We start from the raw sequence: 21,873 nt of genomic DNA on the forward strand, positions 1-21,873 counted from the left end.
TTTTTTTTTAAAATCAATCACAACTATATTAACATTAGAATAGGTTACTCTAATTTCACTAAATTTTCTTTTGGAACACTTTACGTAAATCAAACAAATATTTGTTTATCTCACTCGCATAACTATTTTTTCAAACAGCTTATAATAAATTAATGTTTGGTATTATTTGTAATCTAATTGTCCTATTTTCAGATATGTATGTATATACACATGTGGGGTGGGGGGCACTAACCCTATGAAATTCACAAGCGATCCTCAGTCGCATGTATATCCCCGTTAAAAGAGATGACGATGTAAGGTTTTTACAATTCTTGCAGGAAGGGGTTAATGTCCTCCTACATATGGCGCCTGGAATTCCCAAATTGGTCACCCATCTGATACTGACCAGGCTCAACGTCGCTTAACTTCAGTGATTTAATGAGAACCGGCGTGTCAGCATGATTATGCCGTGTGTGTGTGAAATAGTTTGCTCAATTTTTTACAATTATTCTAGAATTTGAATAGAAAATGTGACTTTTTAATTATTTTTTTATTCCATTTTCACCCCAAACAAGGCACAGTACCACTTTGATGTAGGAGGGCTACTATCGGGGACAAAAGTTGAAAGGATACTTTGTAGAAAGTTGAGCAGCAAGATGTCTATTCACATTATACTTGAACTTCTACATGTCAGTACAGTTGGGGAAGTAGGAACCCGGAAGGGAGCTACAAAGTCCAGCATTTCTGAGGAAGAAACTATTAGAGTAGAAGAAGGCTTCCTTACACCGAGGAATCTCTGTAGGGGTAGGACTTTGCTGCTTGTCGAGTCTGTCGAGGGTAAAAGGTCTTGTAGTTCGGTGCATCAACAATTAAAATACTTGTAAAACAGGCAGAGGGATGCAACATTTCGTTGATGGGACAGAGGTTGAAGCTTAGATGACAGTTCAGGACCTATCAGGTTGGCGATTCTCTTTTGAACCCTGTCCAGAAGTGAGAGACTAGTAGCAGATGCACCAGCCCAAATGTGACAACAATACTCCATAGATGGGCGAATGGTGGCCGTGTAGAGGTACAGGATACTTTCAAATATATTTATGAAACGGAAAGAGCATCAAGTAGTTTCCATTTTCATGTAGATTCGGGTCCATACCAATTTGATATAATTGGTCTGAATACATATCAATCCTCATGTATTAAAAAGATTGAAAGTTTTGAAAGTGGTAGACATTCAATAATTATATAAACAGATTAAAATTACATTAATATAATTACAGGTTTACAACAATTTTGTTCAAATAATAATTTAATGACCAAACAATAAGGTAATAATTAAATTCAATTTTCAAAATACTATTTTTAAAAATAATTAGAAAAGCCATAGTTTAAGAAAGGACAAAAAAATAAAATAAAATAAAAAGTAAAAAAATTCTTGACCAACACCAGCCAGATTTGGTAGGTTAATTCTAAATTAAAAACCCAAAATCATTTCTGCAATTAAAATTTTAACTTTACATAAAAATGTCTTAATTGATTTTATTGCAAAAATGATTTTATTTTAGCTTACCAAAAAGCAAATATTTCAATTAATAATTTAGTGATCAAACATTCACAAAAGTAAAACAAGAAAATAGTGTTAGTATTTATGGGATTTAAATTTCAACAGTTCATATGGCAGCAGATTGATTTTATTTCAAAATATATTGTTTTTTTTATAACCTCATTTCATAGAATTATTTTTTTTATAAGAAATGAAGAGAAAACGCAGACCTCTTCTACTCCATCTCTTCACTAATATAATGATTTGGTTAGTTGTGTTTGTTTTATGGTATATCAACCATTTTTAGGTTATTTAAGTGCTGAATTCAATAAGTTCTTTATATCTTCAAATAAATATTCATGGCATTTGGTTTGGTTGTTTTGTAAAAGAAAATTATTTTTGTTTTAGACTTTGCAGAACATGGTTGAGTTTTGCAACTAGAAAGGAAAAAAATGTCAATGTTTGGTGCATCTTTGTCCATGAAGACAGTATCTTCAGACAGCCTGATCTGGTAACACCAGATGCCCTGACAGGTATTAATACTCCAGGCCAAAGTGGACTTGGGAGCAATGATGATTATGGGGCAACTCCAGAACCACCAAATGTGCCGTCACCAAGGGATGTCTTAAGTTAATATCTAGGACCACTAAAATAATGAGCAAAAATAAAAATGAAAGTAAAAAAAAAACTCTCCGGTAACACCAAGTAGGTAAAACTTACTTTACATACATATATTCATATGAAAACTGTACGAAATAATGTAGACGTCTTACCTTTTATAAATTGGACGTTTGAATAATATCTTCACAGAATTTCTTGTACTGCCATGTGTCCCCTTTAACCCGTTTGCTCCGAATTCCAACAAACGGCATCTTTGGTAAAACACACACTTCCAGGTTGAAGGAAAGTTTCACTTTTCCCTTGTCATCAGCAACAAAACAACGCAGGACATAACTACAACAAGAAATAATACAACCATTAAAGTTTGAAATCCTATTTAATTAAAAAAGTTTATACTTAAGGAATAACATCTTGATGAAAGACAAGTTAAGGAACAGAAAAAAGTAAAAAAATTCCCTCATAAATATCTTTGTAGAAATTTATATATTTTCAGATATACACATATACAAACATGTTACTAATTAAAATATAAAAGAAAAAAAATAAACAGGAATCATTAAAACTATATCATAATTATAACGGCCACTAAAAGTAAATAAGGAAAATTATAAAAGATTACATTTTTTAATTATCAAAAGACAATTATGAGAAAAAGTTTTTTATTATCATTTGTAGGAATTTTCATAAAATTTTTTTTATTTGCCTTTCATTCATATGCATCTTTCACCTTTTTTTTAATTCAATCAGATTTTGATCAATCTGCAGAACAAGGAGTTTATTTTATTTTTTCTCAAATTAAAAACGTGAGTATCTACTTACTCTGATTGTTTGCAACCAACACATTTCTTCTGAATACTGTCCTTCAACTTGCAAAGAACCAAATCAGCATTATATTGTTCTGTACGGAAGACATTATGTGTGTTCTACAATGGAAAATACAAAATATCAACTAAAAATTAGGCAACATTGAAACTTCAGATTATTGACAATTCATTTAAAACTAAATTCCAGATTTATGAGAGTATAGACTTCGATACTTTTCTGTATAGTTTCTCATTCTGATTAAACTTATAATATGTATGTGTATATATATATATATATATATATATATATATATATATATATATTATATTTTACTCATGTTCACTCCTTCCAAAGCATATTGCCACTTGGAGATAAGGGGCTACTATTTGGGGCCATATATAGGAAAGATTAACAAGATATTTGTTTATGTTACATTTAAAATTCTACATATCAGTACAGCCAGGGTAGTAGGCAGCAGAAAGGGAATTCCAAAGTCTAGCTGTTCGAGGGAAGAAACTATTAGAATAAAAAGCTTTCTGGCATTTAAGGACATCAACAGTGAAAGGGTGAGATCTTATTGCTAAGCGGGTTTGTCGGAGATATGTATGTCGAGGAGGTACAAGTGGAATGAGTTCATCAAAACACATTCCATTAAAATATTTATAAAACAGGCACAGTGATGCAACATTGTGGCGATGGGACAGGAGCTGGTGCTTAGTTATAATATATATAAACTTATCTTGTGAGATTTTAATAGTTGGACCTAAATAGGATTTAAGCTAATACATCAAACTTTGTGCAAAATCAGCAAGAGGAATAACTCATTTCTAATTTGTTTTCCTTAAAACTAAAAATTTATTTATTTTTCTGTATAAGTTTACAAAAATGTGCAAACAAAACTTAAACACTTCACTGCATCCATGTGAAATATATTTATCTAAATACTAAATACACTGCAAAGAATTTATCCTGAATTAACCAATCTTAAGAGGGATAGAAATTGTTCCTGATTGTTTTGTTGCTTTTGTTTCATAGTTCTGAATTATTTTTAATGTCAAATACAATAATTTAAGAAAAATATTATGCTTCAAGTTCTTTATATAGTCAAACATTTATTTATGGTGTTTGGTTTGATTGTTTTATAGATAAAAGTTGTTTTTGTCTTTGAGTTTGGAGAACATAATCAAGGGAAAGGAAAAACAAGAATAACATCAATGTTTAGCGCATTTCAAGTCAGAAAGTCAATATCTTCAGACAGCCTGATTTAGTAGCACCAGAAGAAATTTAGATTTTTCTGTCGTTAATGTTAATCTTTTTTTTTTTCATCATTTGTTTATTTCCTAATTATAAATAAATTGAAGAGAAGAAAAAACTGGAAAACAGAAAAAACTTACTTTAACTTTACGAGGACCATGAGTGACGGATTTGCTTCTGGGGCTGAAGATTTTGAAAACTTTCTCCAAACTACCAAACATGGATCCCTTGAAAGATTTGCGCTCTGCACTGCGCTGAAATCCAGACTTATGCAAATCTGTGTCAACCGATGCGGCTCTGTTAAAAAAGAAGAAAAAGATTAAAATTGGGGGACATTTACTTTTTTAAATTCCACCATCTTTAGAAAATAGTAATTTAAACTAATCCAAACTTAAACCACAATCACCACATACAGTGATTCAATGTTTTAGAAAAGAAAAATGTTGCTATAGTGGATACATAAATTATAACTCATTTAAACAAAGTATTCATACATAAAATAGAAGTAATGATAATTAGAAAAATAACCATTACCAGGTGGGTTCATGCTATGTTAATAACCATGTTTAATTGCCACAAAAAAATTTGTTGATAATCAATAAAAAAGGTCTTGAATATAATATGTAATTGTTTTATATATATATATATATATATGAGAAAATTTTATACCTCACAATATTACTAGTATGAATAACTTAAAATTATTTTTTAAAAACTATATGTCCACACAATATATATATATATAGAGATTTTTTTTTCATTTATGGCTCTTTTTTATGGCTCCTTGGCCTTTCGACAAAGATTAAGTGAACTTCTTTACAACATCAGGGATTTTTATCCTTAGCCCCAAAAAGCAAGGAATTAGACCATTCCTGTAATGATCTGGTTCCTGTTGATTACAGTGTAATGATACTTCTGTGCAGTTCTAGGAGGACCACCCTCTAAAGCCTTGCCTTCTCTCTTTAAGAGAAAATATTGCTAATTGCCTAAGGAATACCAACCAAGCTGCTCAGGCAACTTTTTGCAGGTAAAAGTGCTCATCCTCAGGGGCGCTGACTTGTCAATCCCACTTTTCGATCCTGGTGTCTAAATTTTTGCAGAAGGAAAGAATTAAAAACCCTCCATAACATCAGTGCCATTTGATGCCATCTCCTTTGAAAAAATTCAAAATGCATACAAATGAGGCATATCTAACTTTGTCGAAGGGAGTTTGAAAATATGGCAGGAGCATCATTTCTTTTGACCGCATAGAAACATTCTATTTCATTTATTAATTACTATTTGTTTACGCTGAGGTAAATGAAAATTTATTTCTCCACAAAAATCCCAACATGCATGATCACATTACATATATTGATGACATCACATAGGTTTGCGATACAAGCAGAATCTTGTAAAAGCACACGAAAATATGTAGATTTGATAAAATGTATAGAATGTAAAGAAGCATAATTATACTTCTATCAAATATTCGAAACATAGACAAATATACAGAGAAAGCGCCACTCATTATGTCTGAGTCCCAGTGCACGGCAGAAGTAGTTGGTTTTGAGAATGTTTTTGTTAAAGTTTTTGGAGTTTGTTGATGGGCAGAAAGTGCCTATCTACTAGGAGGAGAATTTGTCTGCCTATATTGTATTTGACACTGAGGGAGAAGGGGGGGGACCAAATAATGTTCCTAACTCTAGGTCTGCATTGTCTGTATATATGATATATCCTCTATATACCGCTATCTCAGAGGGCCTTATCGTAATACGGGGCAGTTTGCTGGAAATCTTTCGGTTGGATGACAGGTTGGAGATTATTCTACTGATGCTGGGGATGAGATGCTGCCCTTCTGTTGGCTCAATCCTAACCTCTAAAACCCCCTACCTAAATAAAACCCCTCTAACCTCCACTGTTCATGCAGGAGGACATACTTACTCTTTGGGAAGAAGCTGCACCATTAAATCTCTAGCTTACCAAGCCAAAATCATTTCTGGCAGTAACTCCAATAAAGAGGAAATTTACATTGGGATGACCCAGGGTACTTTTAAAGAGACTATATTGTCCACAACTCCTCCTTTAAATGATATGAAAAGAGATTCGACACTTCTTTAGCAACCACCATATGGTCACGAGACGAATCCAACACTCCCTATAAAATTGAATGGAAAGTCATTGATGTAAAAATAAACTTATGACCCTACCTCCAAGACCTGCTCGTTATGCACGACCGAAAAATATAGAATTCAAGCAATAAATAACCCAGCTATAGCCTATATGAACATCAAAAATGAGATTTTTAAACAATGTCCCCATTAGATGAAATTTCTCCTTGCAAAATGGCCTAGCAATAACATAACCTAACTCATACACACTCCTTAGCATAATGAACTCTATATAAGATGTACACCTTTTTAAACAGACCCCTCCTGCATATCCAGCCCCACCCTTTTTCCTCTCAAATTTAATAAATTGATAAAACAGAAAAAAAAAAAGTAAACTCCGTGATACCGGTTTATTTAATCAAATGTTCATTTTCTTTCCTTCCAATGGTCGCTGAAGATTTATGTTGGGATAATTCAGCCAAAAAGAGCTGACCCATCATTGGTACGTCTTGGGAAAACTCCTGTCAATTTTTGGTCTACAGACATGAAACTTCATGTATAGGGTATTCGAACCCATGCAAAACTTTATATTTGGGTCCTAGTCAGGGAAAAATTGGTGCAAAAGTGTGAAAATTAAAAAAATAGAATTTGCCAGGTAAAGGTTGAACGATGGCATTATAAATATGCATGTGTAACGTAATAGCTATTTCATCATGTTTTAATTTTTTAGCCTTGTAGCAAACATGTCTTCATAGCTCAGGCATTAACGTAAATCGTAAGCTAAATGCTTTGGTTTTGATTCTGGTTGGTGGCGCATGGGTCATTTTTTTTTTTTTACTTTTTAAATCATTACTATATATTGGGTCCAATATAAGATAATAAATACAAAATCTGCATTAATCAAAATATCATATTTCAGCGTATTATATGACTGGGCAATGACGGGTGGCCTGCTAGTATATATACACACAAATATAAACATATACATACATTTGTAGTTTATTTAGTAGATAAAATAGTTATTCATAGACACAGGTTTTATGCTATCTACAGCCAAAATGTTGAATATATTTTAAACATTAGTAGAAATATTGATAAAAAATGCAAAATATTTGGCAGACATTTTTTTTTTAAGCAATGGAGAAATATGAGACATGAGTTTTAATTTACCATGTTCTCCACAAGGGTTGGTTATGACTTCTAGGCTTCCCCCAGTAGAAGCGCCTCAATCAACCAATAATAACATCATAATAAGGAGGTGATAAAGAATAATCATTTTAACTACCACAAAACTAAACTAGTTTTAACGTCACATTCTAATCAGAGTCAGTTGTCCAGAAAAATAAAGTTTTTCATAGTTTGGGATAATATCTTCAATGTTAAGATTGTTTTTTTTTGTTTTTTTTAAAGAAATACAAAAATGCTCTTCTTTTTTTTTGCATGCAACAATTTCACAATTTCCTTATCAGGACACGTTACAACAAAATCAGATGAAGTGCATAAACATTTGAACATGATGCACTTTATACAAAAATATTGAATCAAGTATTATGAAGCGAAATGTTTTCTCTGAGTTTGTTATGAGATGGTCGCGATGCGCAAATGTCTTCATTAAACCAGCACAAACTTTCATAAAAACATCTAAAAAATGTGAAAAAATCCAGTTGAGATCCTAGGAATCAACACCAAAACAGAAATGATAGTCTTTATTGGATGTGTTTTACAGTACATTAACCCTATAAATATGGTTTTAGGTTGATGCAATAATGTTTATATATATATATATATAGTTGAAAATTTAAAAACGACATTATTTTTGCACCAATCTAATATTTTCTTGACCAGCGTTGCCTTGGATGAATAATATCTAAAATTTAGAAACAATTCAGTGCTTTACGTTGAGTGAAACAGTCACATTTGCAAGCGATTTTTTCCAAGTGGGAACTGAAAATAATAAAATGTTTATCTTTTCATGATTTTCCTTTTTTCACTGACAATCTTTCAAAGCTCAATAATGAGTGAAGAATGCCTTAAAATTTTTTTAATATAACGAGCAAAGTCAAATTATTTAAACAACAAAACGTTCAATAGAACAACATACTCTTTTTTAGAGAAAGGCAAAGAAATTTGAATGTTTATACTTTCAAGTAATATCATAAAATTCAAATCATAGTTAGAATTACACTTATTTTAAAAAAAAAAAAAAGTTATAATGTACGTAGTCATCACAGAACAAAGATGTCATATTCCAAAAGTCATATGTGTTTGGCTAGTAACTTTTCTATCTGGCTATTAAACGAAAATATTTAATTGTTAAAGGTCAACTGAAGATAAATTTGTTCGTAGAGCCCTGCAATTATTCGCATGCTGGCCCTAAACTGGCACAGATTTTATCGACAGGGGTTCCAGCCAAATTATGCATAAACAAAAGAGAAATAATTTTTTTTTTTTTTTAAATCACCCTTGCCGATACATTCCTGGAAAAATCCACCACCAAAACATCAAGAGAGAATAATGGAAGGAGAAAACAGGTAAGGGAAAAGAGAGAGAGAGAGCAACACAAGTTTTAAAAGATGTTATATTTTGCCATAAGCAATGCCAGCTAGTCCAGCTTGGCGTACATAAAATTGGTTTTGACTCTAGTACACACTCATGTTGAGATGCACACACGTGCAAAGTTTTATCAGACAAAAGCGAAGGACATTTTCACTTACTTATTAGATTCTGAGACTGGAGTCAAGAGCGACAAGTTGTGGAGTTGGGAGTCAACTGATCGTGATGGAGAAAGCACAATTGAAGGAACGGCCTTCGACAATGGAGTTGACGCTTCATCTAAAGAGAAATGAAAAAGTTCTGTGTAAAACAAAGTACAAAAATATGGTATTGGGCGGAGGGGATGCGGTGGGGAGGGGGGTCTAACAATGTCGGATTGGGATTACACATTCTGTGCCTTCAAAATAATTCATAAACGCATAATTTATCATATAATTAGCTGCATCTACCCAACATTACACCATAGTGTATTTTGCATGCAATTTGTTTCGTTTATTTTTTAAAAAACTATGCTGAGATTTTTTTTTCCAAGGGAAGTAACTCTGTATAGACAAATACAGAATTTAATAAAATTTAATGAAATTGCACTTAAAACTCCTCAGCATACATACATGCAACAAATACGTTTAGCAGCAAAAATTTATCCTCTTCACTCTAGAGATCATTAGATGCTGGAAAACCTACTATAATAGTTTCTTTTCTCAGATTACTAGATTTAGGAATTCCCTTTCTGATTCCTGCTTCCCTGACTGTACTAACATGGAGAAATTTCAATGTAATGTAAACAGACATCTCACTTATCTCCTCACATAGTCTGCTGTAGACATGGTCCCATATGGTAACCTCTTACAGTGCTTGTTAAGATAGTCGACAGAACAATTTTTTAAATATGCAGTTTTAAGCAAAAGCAGGACTTGTCATGTCAAAAATAGTAATATATCCCAAAATTAAGAACATTCATCAAGTAAAACATATGCTATTGTGTTTTTAGTAAAAAAAAAAAAAAGTCTATCACTATAAAAGCTAAATGAATATGTCAGCCATTACACTGCCGAAAAGGAAGTATGTTTTCCTTATTCGCAATTTTCAAAGTGGTTACATCTAAGCAAAATGCCATTTACCCCTAATTTACAGTAAAAATTACTTTTAACTATAATTTTCTACTTGATGAATTTTTCTAAATTACTATTTTCGACATGACAAGTACTGTTACTTTTGTTTAAAATCATATATTTAAAAAAATCTGTGAACTGTATCTAAACAAGCACCACCACCACCACCTTATATCTAAGTAGGATTATTTCTTGTTTGGAGTGAACAAGAGTTTATTAAAAAAAATTGTTTTTGAATTTTTAAAAAAAAACACTTTCTTTTTTTTTTTTTTTTTGAAATATGGTGAAAATAATTTCAATCCAAGCAAAGCATTTTCTGGTAAAAATAAATAAATAAAATAAAATTACATTTTACTCTTAACATGATGCAACACTCTACAGGAAAAAGGGATAAACCACAATCAAATATTGATTTTGTATAAAGAAAGTTATTGACTGAAATAGAAAAGATTAAAAGACTTACTTTATATTATGGTGAAATTATCGATCCCGGGCAAAAAAAAAAAAAATCGATAAATTTTGCTGGTGGATTCTCACAAATTATTAAAATAGGTAAAAGCTCTGGTTCCCAGCACTAGCTTGAAAAGCTCAGCTGGTAAAAACAGGATTAGACTAACCCCGTTCCCAAAGGGAGAAGGCAAAGCCTAGGAGGGTGGACCTCCTAGAACTGCACAGAACTAAACTTCCACCACAAAATCAACAGGGACCAGATCATTACAGGAATGGCCTAATCTGTTGATTTTGGGGGTTGGGCCAGGAAATGTGAGGCTCTTGCATATCTTTCGATGTCTCTCTTGAGTGGCTCTACCAGCCTGCATTTATGGCTTAACCAACCAATCATCTTGTAATGAGGAGAAACTCGAATGTACTTGTATTCATCACATCAATAAAGTTTAACAAAAAACAATTTTTAATGCCTACATAGAGTTTTTTTTTTTTCTTGAATTTTACTGACCGCAATCTTTAACATTTACTCTTCATTCTTCGAATGAAACAAGATTTATTTTTGCTCCACCCCGCTCTCCCCACTGGTAATGGGCATTACAGAATACTCACTTTTGCTATCTAAAATCTGTTGCAGCTGTTTACCCATCAGAGGAGAGCGATTCTGTTTCGGTGTCTTTAGTGACTTGCTTGTTGCGCGAGAACGTGGCGTCCCCACCGAATAGGGGATCGCAAAAGTGTCATCCGCTTTCTTCGGCGTCTCTAGGAGATTCTCTTTGTTTTCTTTCCGTCTTGGCGTCCGAGGGCTGGCGATTAAATCCCGACTTGGTTTCCTTTTTGAGTTAGCAGCCTTATCCTCCTTCATAGGTACAAGAAAGGTCTCATCTAGCTGAGATACTGCTTGGTTATAATGGTTTTTTCTAGCTGAAGCCCTGGCATTGATTGAACGCTCATTGGCAGGCATGTCCTTTATGACCTTCTTGATGGAGGTTGGAGTTTGCTCAAAGTGGTAAGGAAGCGGTTCTTTCAGATATCTGTCAGTATGTTTTAACTCATCACAGCTATTATTATTACAAGTCTACAGTGTAAGAAAGAAAAAAATATATTTATTAGCAAACATACAAAACAGTTTAGAAAAAGATAAATAAAATTTAAAATGGCTTTAAAAACGCATTTTTGAGGAAGATGTAGTTTGGTTGAAGCATTATGCATAGTTTGTAAGGAGTTGTTTTTGAAAGGCTTTGACAATGCAGTCTCATAGAAAAAATACCATTGGATACGAGACACAGTAAAAAGAATAAACGACAATATTGAAGGAACTTTTAATTATAAATTAATTATTTACCAACGTAATGTAGAATAATATTATGGTATTATATTCATTGAATTTTCACGGTATAACTCCTCTTCAAAAAGAAAAATATATATATATATAACCACTCAGTAGAAATGTGTTTATACTAAGAGCCGGAAGTATTTGCTTATTTTTTTGGTCCCCCGACAAAAGGAGGGTGGACCTGTAAATTCACCCTTTCCGTTCATCCATCTGCACTTTTTGGGATTTTTTGAAACTTTGCACAAACATTAAACATACGAGTAAAAAAAAAAAATAATAGAACGGATTTTCCGGGAAAACTGTTTGCCATTCCGATTAAAATGGCTAAAATTGACACTTTTGTGCTTATTAAAAAAATTTATGGCTTGGATTTTATAAAACTTTCTGAAAAGTTGTAACTAACTGATTTCTATATAATTTTGTTTGTCGATACTTCGTGATAATTCTTGGGTGTGCCCCAGAGGCTCTTTCAGGACTAATAAAAAACACTCCATTTTTGGAACTATTTTACCATATTTGTCCAAAATTTTCTGTGTATGTCTATTTAGCAGTTTTGCATGATGCTGAACTCAAATTTAAATATATTAAGGCCTTGGGGACTTTTGGGGCTCAAGCGGGGGGGGGGGGGGGGGGGGGGGAAATGATGGACTTACTCATTTCTTTTTTTTGCATGGTGCAGAACTCAAATTTACATATGTTAAGGCCTAAAACTGCACCGTTTGTTCATTTTCACCAGGATTTGATGTCCCCTGAGAACTTTTGGGGCTAAATGGGGGTGGGGCAATGCTGAACGTATAGACAAACAAAATTATATAGAAATCAGTTAGTTACAACTTTTCAGGAAGTTTTATAAAATCCAAGGCATCAATTTTTTTTAATAAGCACAAAAGTATCAATTTTAGCCATTTTAATCCGAAAGGCACCCCTAGGGGAGCAAATGGGCATAGTTATTGAGAAAAGTGCAGCTGGACGAACGGACAAGGGTAAATTTACAGGTCCACCCTCCTTTTGTCAGCGTACCAATTAAATTACTGATTCTTTATGTATATTATTGCGAATATTGACAAAGCATAACTTTTCCCCCATATACGTTATATCATTAGATGAATCTGAAAATAGACAAAAATCTCATTGCATTGCCGTCACTCACAAACTTCATCGGATTTCAGTTCTTACTGTTTTTTTGTTCTGTTTTGAAACTGTTTTAAAACTTAAATATTGTATATCGTAGCTTTTACATTCTTAATGAACGCATGCTCAGATATATCTTTCTTGAACATGATGTTGCAATCATAAATCATAGATAACACATGGGGGTCAGAAAAAAAGAGAGAAGAATACAATGCTGGAAAATACAGTTGGATTTATAAATATTCACATTTATTCTCGAATGATCAGTTGGTTGGTCAGACAACGCCTGATAGCTTTGAAAGATTAAGAGCCACATTCTGAACTTCGACATACGTGGAACAATTATTCTTAAGTTCTAGAAAGGGAAATACACTTCCTAACATTGACCACAATAAGTCCAATGGTGATACCTGATCTATATTTGAAGAAAGAATTCTGCAAGTGTTCAAACATGTTATTCAAAGGTATCCATTTTCTGCAATCGTAAATAAATTTCATCTAATGTAAGCGTAAAAAAAAAAAAAAAAAAAATTATGTTTTACATATTTGACATCTGAATGTCATTGTTCAATTCCTGCTTGTATTTAAAATGAAATGAAAGTACAAAAACAGATTTACCTTGAGTTGTAACGGGAGTAAAAGTCGTCTGTCATCATGTAATTCTAATGGCTGATTCTTAACATTTTTCTCCAAAAGAAGAAAATAAGTTGCCGTAAGATAATCATATTTCCACTGAAATAGAAAAATATTTATGTTAAAATTAGGATTCTTAGACACGAATAATTATTGATAGTTTGGAATTTAATAGAATATGCAAATGCAACAAATAAATAATGATAATGAAAATACTCATTTGTTTAAAATTATATAGTAAGTTAGGAAAATACATGGCAATTAAGCTACACAGAATCTTCTGCATTCCATCCTCAAAGGGAATCATCAGGCTAAAGTGCATGTGGTTTTAGCTTGCTAACCAATCAAATTTATTGTTATTCCCACCCAGGCTTCACGCCAAGGTTTGGCTGACTTCTACTTTCTATTCTATTGATCTGTTTTATGTAGAGTGACGCACCCGATATATTCCCTACAAAGTTAAAACAAAAGATTATGTAGCTTAATTGCCACATATTTTCATAACTTACAACCTAGCTCTACTAACGTATTGAGCACTGTTTAAGTACAGAAAATGAATAGATATTATATCTCCTAATAACATTTTATGTGGATGCATAAAATATATCATATCACACTCTTACAAATTCAAAAGTAATTTATTTTCCATACAGAGCATACAATTGTTTGGGCCGACCACCAAGATATTTATACTGTTCACAATGTATGGAGTCTTTGTCTTTTCTTAGTAAAGCCATCCTCAGTATTCATGTACATAAATGCAACTTCTACAGGGAAACTGATGCAGTCCGCATTTTATAATTTGTATTATAGATTTTTTTCTTCATAATGAGATTATTTACACTCATACATGCAAATCACAACACCCTCATAGAATGTGATCTGCTTAAGAACAGGGTGTTTTTATTAAAGGCAGCAAACTTCAAAATCAACAACTATGTTGTTTAACTGCAGATTTGGCAACTATAGATTATTTTGAGTTCAGCTTGGTTTGGCAATTCGTTATGAAGAGACTGACACCCACTAATTTCAAATCGCAAATGATATGATCAATTTACTGAGAGAAACATTAATGTGGTGTGTGTGTGTGTATATATATATATACATATATATATATATATGTGTGTGTGTGTGTGTGGCAAACTTAAAACTGTTTTAAACTGCAAATTTGGCAACTATCGGATTTGAGTTCAGCTTTGTTTTGCAATTTATTATGTTTTTTAGCAGGACAGAGCCATATGCTACACAACATACAATACGATCAATTTACTGAGAGATTCATTTAATAAATGAATAATTTTATAAAATGGACCGATCAACTAACTCCCTTATTAATGCGATTTAACCCCATTAGATAATTTTCTTGGAGGATATGTAAAGTCACATGCCTACACTGATAAACCAGGCACAATAGACCACTTAGAATACATCTGACACATTATTGTTGAAATACAGCCTAATTTAATGCATAGTTTCTGAAATTAAGACCTCTAGATTACATCATATACACATGGGGTCATATGTTTGAAATGTATTTAAATTATAAATAACAAAAATTAAACTTTGGAATGAACCACATATTCATATAATAGAAATATTTCTAGGATTTATTTTAATTTAAAGTTTGCTACCTTCAAAAAAATATTTTAAATAAACTTTATACTTATATCATGTGCCAGTCTAAAATAAACATCTATATATCTATAATATAAAGCTGAACGTCTGTGTGTGTGTGTGTGTCTGGTCACAAATAGGCTCCTATATGATTGACTATTATAGAAAATTGATCACATATAATGATAGATGTATCGAAACACAGGAATGGGTATGTTTGATCTTTTAACTTAAATAGGGATGGTATAATAAAATTTTGGGGTCTGCGTTCATGCCTGACCTCCATAGAATGGAAATAGGCACAAACTTTAATAAAGACTTTTCATATCTATCTACGTAAGTATACTTTGATAATTATGTTTCAGTTTGAAAAAATATGGTATAATAAAATTATGGGGGGGTTCGTTTGCGCCTGACCTTCATAGAATGGAAATATGTCACAAAGTTTAACAAGGTTTTTTAATATAGATCCACAGAATATTGTGATAAGTGTTTCAGTGTGAACAGGTATGGTATAATAAATTATGGGGGTTATCTATTTTATTTTTACTTTCATCATATTTCGCTTTGGTTTTGATACCCCCAAATTCGAAGCTATCTCTTTACAACCCTTCCATTTCATAACCTATCATACTTTCATAAATCAGAGTCCATTTTCTGTAGGCTGTTTTTGAACCTAATCAACGACGGGTACTTTTGCTAGTATATATAAAGTAATAGTGTTCATGTATGTTTGTATACAACTCTTCTACAGCCCAAACTACTGGACAGATCATGACAAAACCTACTGGCATGATGATGGTCCCCCCACCTAGGAATGGTGCACATCATTTTTCAAGGTTACAGTCAAAGGTCAAGGTCATAGCATATGTATATCTACTCTCCTACAGCCCATACCACTGGATCAATCATGACCAAACCTGACATGATGGTTTCTAACAGAGATGGTGCCCACTATTTGTCAATGTCAAATGTTAAAGTCGAGACTTTGCTAGAATTAAACTTTGTGTTAGTCTCAGTTCTAGTCTTACACTATTGAGCTTTTGAAAAACCTTTCTGCTATAATAATTTATATTTGAAACATAAATATATACTTATATGTATACCTATATTATTATTTTTCTGTCTGTTTCACCTTTTCTTGGAAACTACTGGGTCAATATGGTTAATATTTTGTATGGACCTTCATTATGTAAAGGTATTATGAACTAAGTATTATGGTATTCATTAGATGAAGTTAGGAATTAATAGGAATTGGTATTTAATACAAAAATAAGCACAAGTTTAATCATATCTAACCATGCACTTGGCATAATGCACTCATTCTAAATCAACAGGATAAAATATGTTTATATATATATATAATTTTTAGGTAAATATTTTCATACCCGCAGACATGTTTCATCTTATAAAGACTCATCAGTAGTGTTTTATACTACCAGCACACAGACATTATAGCTCAAACCTTGGATCTCAATCACCACATTTACTGTAAAACTTCAAATGTCTTAACAAGCTATAAAAAGATAATCTCCTAAACTAATGAACAAATGTCTATATGTTGATGTTCTCTGTGTATAGAAAGGTTAGAAAATCTACATTTAAAAAAAACTGCATACATATGCAAATTTTTCTGGGGAGGGTAATGGGAGTGGTCCCAAATTCTAAGTGGTCCCATCCCCTAAGGAAGCAGAACACCTTAAATCTTCAAATATATCTTATTTTGATGAAATTTAAATCCTATGTGTGAAATTCTCTGAAAAAGACAATGGAAATCATTCTGAACTTCTACATTCCTCTCAAGGTGCTGAATCTCTATGTTCACCCCTCAATGAAGGAGTTATGGAGACAAAAAACACTTTAAACTTCAAATGCATATATCCAATCTCAAGGAAATTTTTAAACAATATGTATAAGACAATAATTCAAAGAGTTTTCTAGAATTTAAGTTTCTTAAAACTATTACGAGTGAGGCTTGTGTTGAATAAATTTGATATTATGAAAAAAGGACAGTGTTTATCGTTGAGTCTTCTTGCTTGATAATTGTTACACATGTTTTTGTTTTTTATTGGCAGATAACTATTTTTTTTAAGGTTATTTCTCTTGCATTGAACAACTTATAGTTTATGCATATGATTTTTATTAATTGTTCGTTTCTTTTAAGACTATTTTTTTTTTTTTTGCTAGCTAAAGAAATCATAAGTTCAGGAAAATAAATGTTTTTGCTGTAATCAAAATGTTTCTGAATTTTAAAGATGAGGATTGATAATTTGCATTTGGATTATTCAGACTATTGTTCTCGTCTTGGGTGCTATTTTCACATTTCGGTCGATGTAACCCCCGACTTTTCTTCTGGTGTATCTTGTTGAACTCTGATGAAATATTTGATGAAATTCAGTTTTAAGTAACACTCGTCTAGAAGTTGAAGGTTTAATCCTCAGCACAAGAGATACTCGGAATACAATTGCAAAGTACTTAAGATTTCTACTCAGTCATAGCTAATGAAATGATTGGTTGGCTGATTTTGTTTTACGGCATATCAACCCTTTTCAGGTTATTTAATGCCGAATCCAGTGATTTTGAAGAAAAGTTTTTTAACAGAGTATATTTGTTTTTTTTTTAAGTCGGTTTCTATTTAACCCATAGTTGGGACCCTAACAGGTACTACCAGTTAGGGTCAGAGTGGACCTGGGAGCAATGGTAATTAAAGGGTGGCTCCACACTCCCCAAAGCCCAAAAGCTGGGGCCTCACCATTGGATATAGTTTAAGGTCATATCAAGGACCCAAATGAAATGAAAGCATGCTAACCCCCATGGATTAAATATAGAGTTCTGTTCAAAATTCTTTGCAGATTTTGAGATTGATGGAAAGATTCTTAAATTTAATAAGATATACTCCTGAAGAAGGTTGAAGGTTACATCAGCCAAAACACTGTGGAAATAATGCTCAAGATGAGAAAAGTGGTCTGAATAATCCATATAATATAATTGTAATCAGAATGTTGGGAAATTCAACATGCAGTAAAAATTATATTTTACTTTAATCTTTTCAAAAAAGAGTTTGCTTAAAGTAAAAAAAAGAAATGTCTTTGGAGACTTTGATGAATTCAAATGTACCATTTTTCTGGAATTGATTTTCTTTGTACTATCTGCAATGATGAATGCAATTTAAAGGTAATTTTGACAACACCACTTTCTGATTTAATTGAATAAAAAAGATTTTTATTTAAAATAATTGTTCAATTAATAGTTTGATAACAAAATGCAATCATCAGTTTACTTTACATACTAGCATATGTTGGATGAGTTTTTTAAAAAATTGACTTTCAAGCGAGCAATTTATAGTTTTTGTAAATGCTTTTTCCCCAAGGAGGGAGGAAAGCATTTCTGTTTATTTCTATTTATTGAATGATTTTTTTTTTTTTTTTACTTTTCTTCATTATGTGCTGTTCTGCTGTGTTCTAGATTTGTATGATAACTTAGATGTTCTTTATTTGTAACTGTATTCTCATCAGACATCAGATTACAATATTTATTTAAATGTCTACATTTAGACATTAATTCATGTTTAAAGTTTACCATATAATACTTATCTAAGCACAACCCACAATTTTTACTATTTATGTTGCAAGTTCTAACCTGATTATCTTCAGTTTCATTCAAGTGTGAATACTTCTGTCTTTCTGCTCTCATACATACTTGCAATATTCTTGTAATCTGCTTTTATCTGGGTCCCCATAAGGTAGATATGTCTGACCTTGAAGATGTTTTCAGTAGCACCTGTGTATGCCTTTTAATCATCGTGAATGTTGTTGCACATGGTGACTTTATATACAACATTGAATTCCTAAATTGATATTATTGTGTTCTTATTGCCTATAAGTGTAATTGTTGGCATTGTTGAGGACTCTATTAGCACTATTATTGTTGATATGGGGTAAGCTGATATACTTATTTCATGAATAATGGACTTACCCAGAGACTATAAACATCTAATACGTTTTTGGGTAGCGATTTGTGGGAGTTATGGCCTCCAGAATCATGTTTTATTAATTATACCACCACATTTTTCTAGATTATTACCAGCTTACAAGGCTATAACACTAACAACAAAGGATTTGAAACTTACACCGCCACAACAATTATGCTGCTATTGGATCAGTGATATATCATTCATTTTAACGTCCATTTTACATGCTGGCATATGTTGGATGGCTTTTAGAAATTGACTTCCAAACTAATCCATCTCTGGCCACATCCATATTCAAACTACATAACCTCAAATGTAATAGATTTTCTTTAAAAATAATTTCCTTAGTTCAAAAGATTTTTATAAACCAAGTGTATAACAATTAATTTTGGGACAATTAATCAGAATCGGAAAGCGAAAAGAAAAATTGAGAGGGTATCAGAATTACAAAACTTTGTACATATTTTCTAATCCAAAAAATGAATTTTTTTTTTTTTTGTTACAAAACTTCATTTCCCATTGCTGACATCGCCGGTAAACTAAAATCTCCAGATCATTCTTAACAAGTGTATTTTTACATTTGCAAAAATATATGCACATATTACATTAGTTTTACAGTAATCAAACAATTTAAAAAGCTCTACACCTAAATATTTAAAAAGAATAGGTAATTTAAAATGGAATCAGTTAATGTATTGGAATCAGAAAAATACTGGAACTGTCCCATCATTAATAATAATAGCTATGTAATGTTTTTATGAGTTTTCTTATGATAGCTTACATATTATCTATGCAACAATAACCTTAATGTAACACATATTTATAATTTTGTATGGTGAACAAATCAACTCAATCATAAAATGACACAAGGAGGAATGTGAAACAGAATTCAGCTTGTATTATTTAGATTAATGTTTTCATCTCGACTGTTATTCACACAATGTTTCCATCGACCACCGACCTCCTTCAGGTGTATCTTGTTAAATTCAGGAATCTGAATGGAAATTCCAACGGAACCCTTTATTTAATCCATGGGGGTAACACGTTTCCGTTCCATCAGCCATGACTGGATAGAAGTCCTAAGTAATTCGTTATTGTATTTGGAGTGTTGTCCACACTGAAGATTGAACCTTCAACCTCCAGAAACGTGTAACTTACAACTAAATTTTATTTCTGGAGCTTAAAGGTTCAATCCTCAGTGCTTGCGACACTAAAAATACAACATTATGTAAGACTTCTATCCAGTCATGGTTGAATGCTACCCCCATGGAATAAATAAAGAGTTTCATTCAAAATTCCATACAGATTCCAGAATTAAACAATATACACCTAAAGGCCAATGCAGGGCTCTACATTGCAAGTGAAACAGTCGCATTTGTGAGTAATTTTTCAAAGTCGTGACTAGAAATAATAAAACGCTTATCTTTTGGTGATTGCATTTCTTTCACTGACAATCTTCCAAAGCTCACTTCTGAGTGAAAAACATCTTTTCAACTTTCTTTTTAATAAAATGAAGAAAGTTAAATTATTTAAACAATAAAAGTTTAATAGAACAATATATTCTTTTTTTTTCAACAAAGGCTGTTAAAAAAAACATCTGAAGAAATTAGTATGTTTATACTCCAAGTATCAACATAAAATTTGTTGTATTTTTAGAAATAGCCTAGGTTCCCAACATTGACCGAGTGTTTCGAGGTGTGTCTTGAGCAAAACAAAAAAGAAAGTGTTAGTAGGCAAATAGGCCCGAACACATGCCACGAAGGCAGAAAAGAAAGTGAAAGAAAATCTGACGTCTTATCCGATTAGTCCATGACGCGACCGGAAGTCAAAAGCGTTCAAATTAACCAAAGTCAATCCAATGTTTTTGGCCAATTTTTCGATATTTGTTGTCCAAGATATTGAGCTTCAAAATGATACCAATCTTGTCAGGATCCATCGCCTCTGTTGAAAGTTTTTGCAAAACATACAAACATACATACATTTAAACTGACAAGGGAGATAGACTAGCCTGGGTGCCCAGCTTTGCCCGGATGTTTGGAGGTGTGTGTTGAGTAAAAAAAAAAAAAAAAAAGTGGCAGTATGCAGGCAGGCTCAAACCCGTACCACAAAGGAGGAAAAGAATGTGAAAAAAAACAAAAAAAAAAAAAAAACTTAACGTCTTTGCTGTTGCATCCATCGCCAAACCGGAAGTGATGACTGTTTAAATTAATGCTAGTCAATCAAAAAGAGGGAATAACTTTCGAAAATATCGGCAAAAATAGCGACCCCCCTCCTTGTAGAAAAGTGTCCCGTTGAGGGTGAAGGAATTAATGTTTTTGGCCAATTTTTCGATATTTGTCATCCGAAGGGTCAACTTCAAAACTACAGATCTCGTGAAAATCCGTCACGTCTGTCGAAAGTTTTAGGCAGACATACATAGATGCATACATTTAAACAGACAGGTGAGATTTATATTATAGATTACTCTTATTAAAAAAAATATACAGAAAAATATTTATGATGTACAGACTCGTCACAGAACGAAGATGTCATATACTCTTGTGGGTTTGACTAGTAACCTTTCAAAGGTTAACTAAAGATAAATTTGTCCATAGAGTCTTGCAATGGTTACATCGACCAAAGGGTTGTGCGAATAACACTCAAGGTGAGAACAGTAGTCCAAATAATTCAAATATGAATTATCAATCCTCATCTCAAAAAGCTAAATTCTGTTTCTGAATTTTTATGTAACTTTTTGCAATCCGGAAAAAATATGAAAAACTTAATTTTATTTTCTTTAAATTTGTAAAACTAAA

At 32.3% G+C, this 21,873-nt stretch overlaps 1 protein-coding gene across 9 annotated transcripts in view; it reads right to left on the reverse strand.

The window, feature by feature from the left end:
- Window positions 1-21,873, reverse strand: part of LOC145284468 (maternal embryonic leucine zipper kinase-like) — a 303,478-nt gene that overhangs the window by 73,900 nt on the left and 207,705 nt on the right. For all 9 annotated transcript variants that reach the window (XR_013868840.1, XM_080133303.1, XM_080133306.1 and 6 more), the window contains 6 exons: window positions 13,480-13,593; window positions 11,007-11,472; window positions 9,000-9,117; window positions 4,336-4,492; window positions 2,957-3,060; window positions 2,290-2,470 (listed from right to left, as the gene is read on the reverse strand). Coding sequence is in view for 8 of the 9 variants with exons in the window: in XM_080133303.1 (XP_079989429.1) it covers window positions 2,293-2,470; window positions 2,957-3,060; window positions 4,336-4,492; window positions 9,000-9,117; window positions 11,007-11,472; window positions 13,480-13,593 (1,137 nt within the window). In the remaining variant the exon portion in view is untranslated. The remainder of the gene's footprint in view (window positions 1-2,289; window positions 2,471-2,956; window positions 3,061-4,335; window positions 4,493-8,999; window positions 9,118-11,006; window positions 11,473-13,479; window positions 13,594-21,873) is intronic.

The sequence above is a fragment of the Euprymna scolopes genome, chromosome 9 (assembly GCF_053919585.1).
Source record: "Euprymna scolopes isolate OS-2025 chromosome 9, ASM5391958v1, whole genome shotgun sequence".
Lineage (NCBI taxonomy): Eukaryota > Metazoa > Mollusca > Cephalopoda > Sepiida > Sepiolidae > Euprymna > Euprymna scolopes.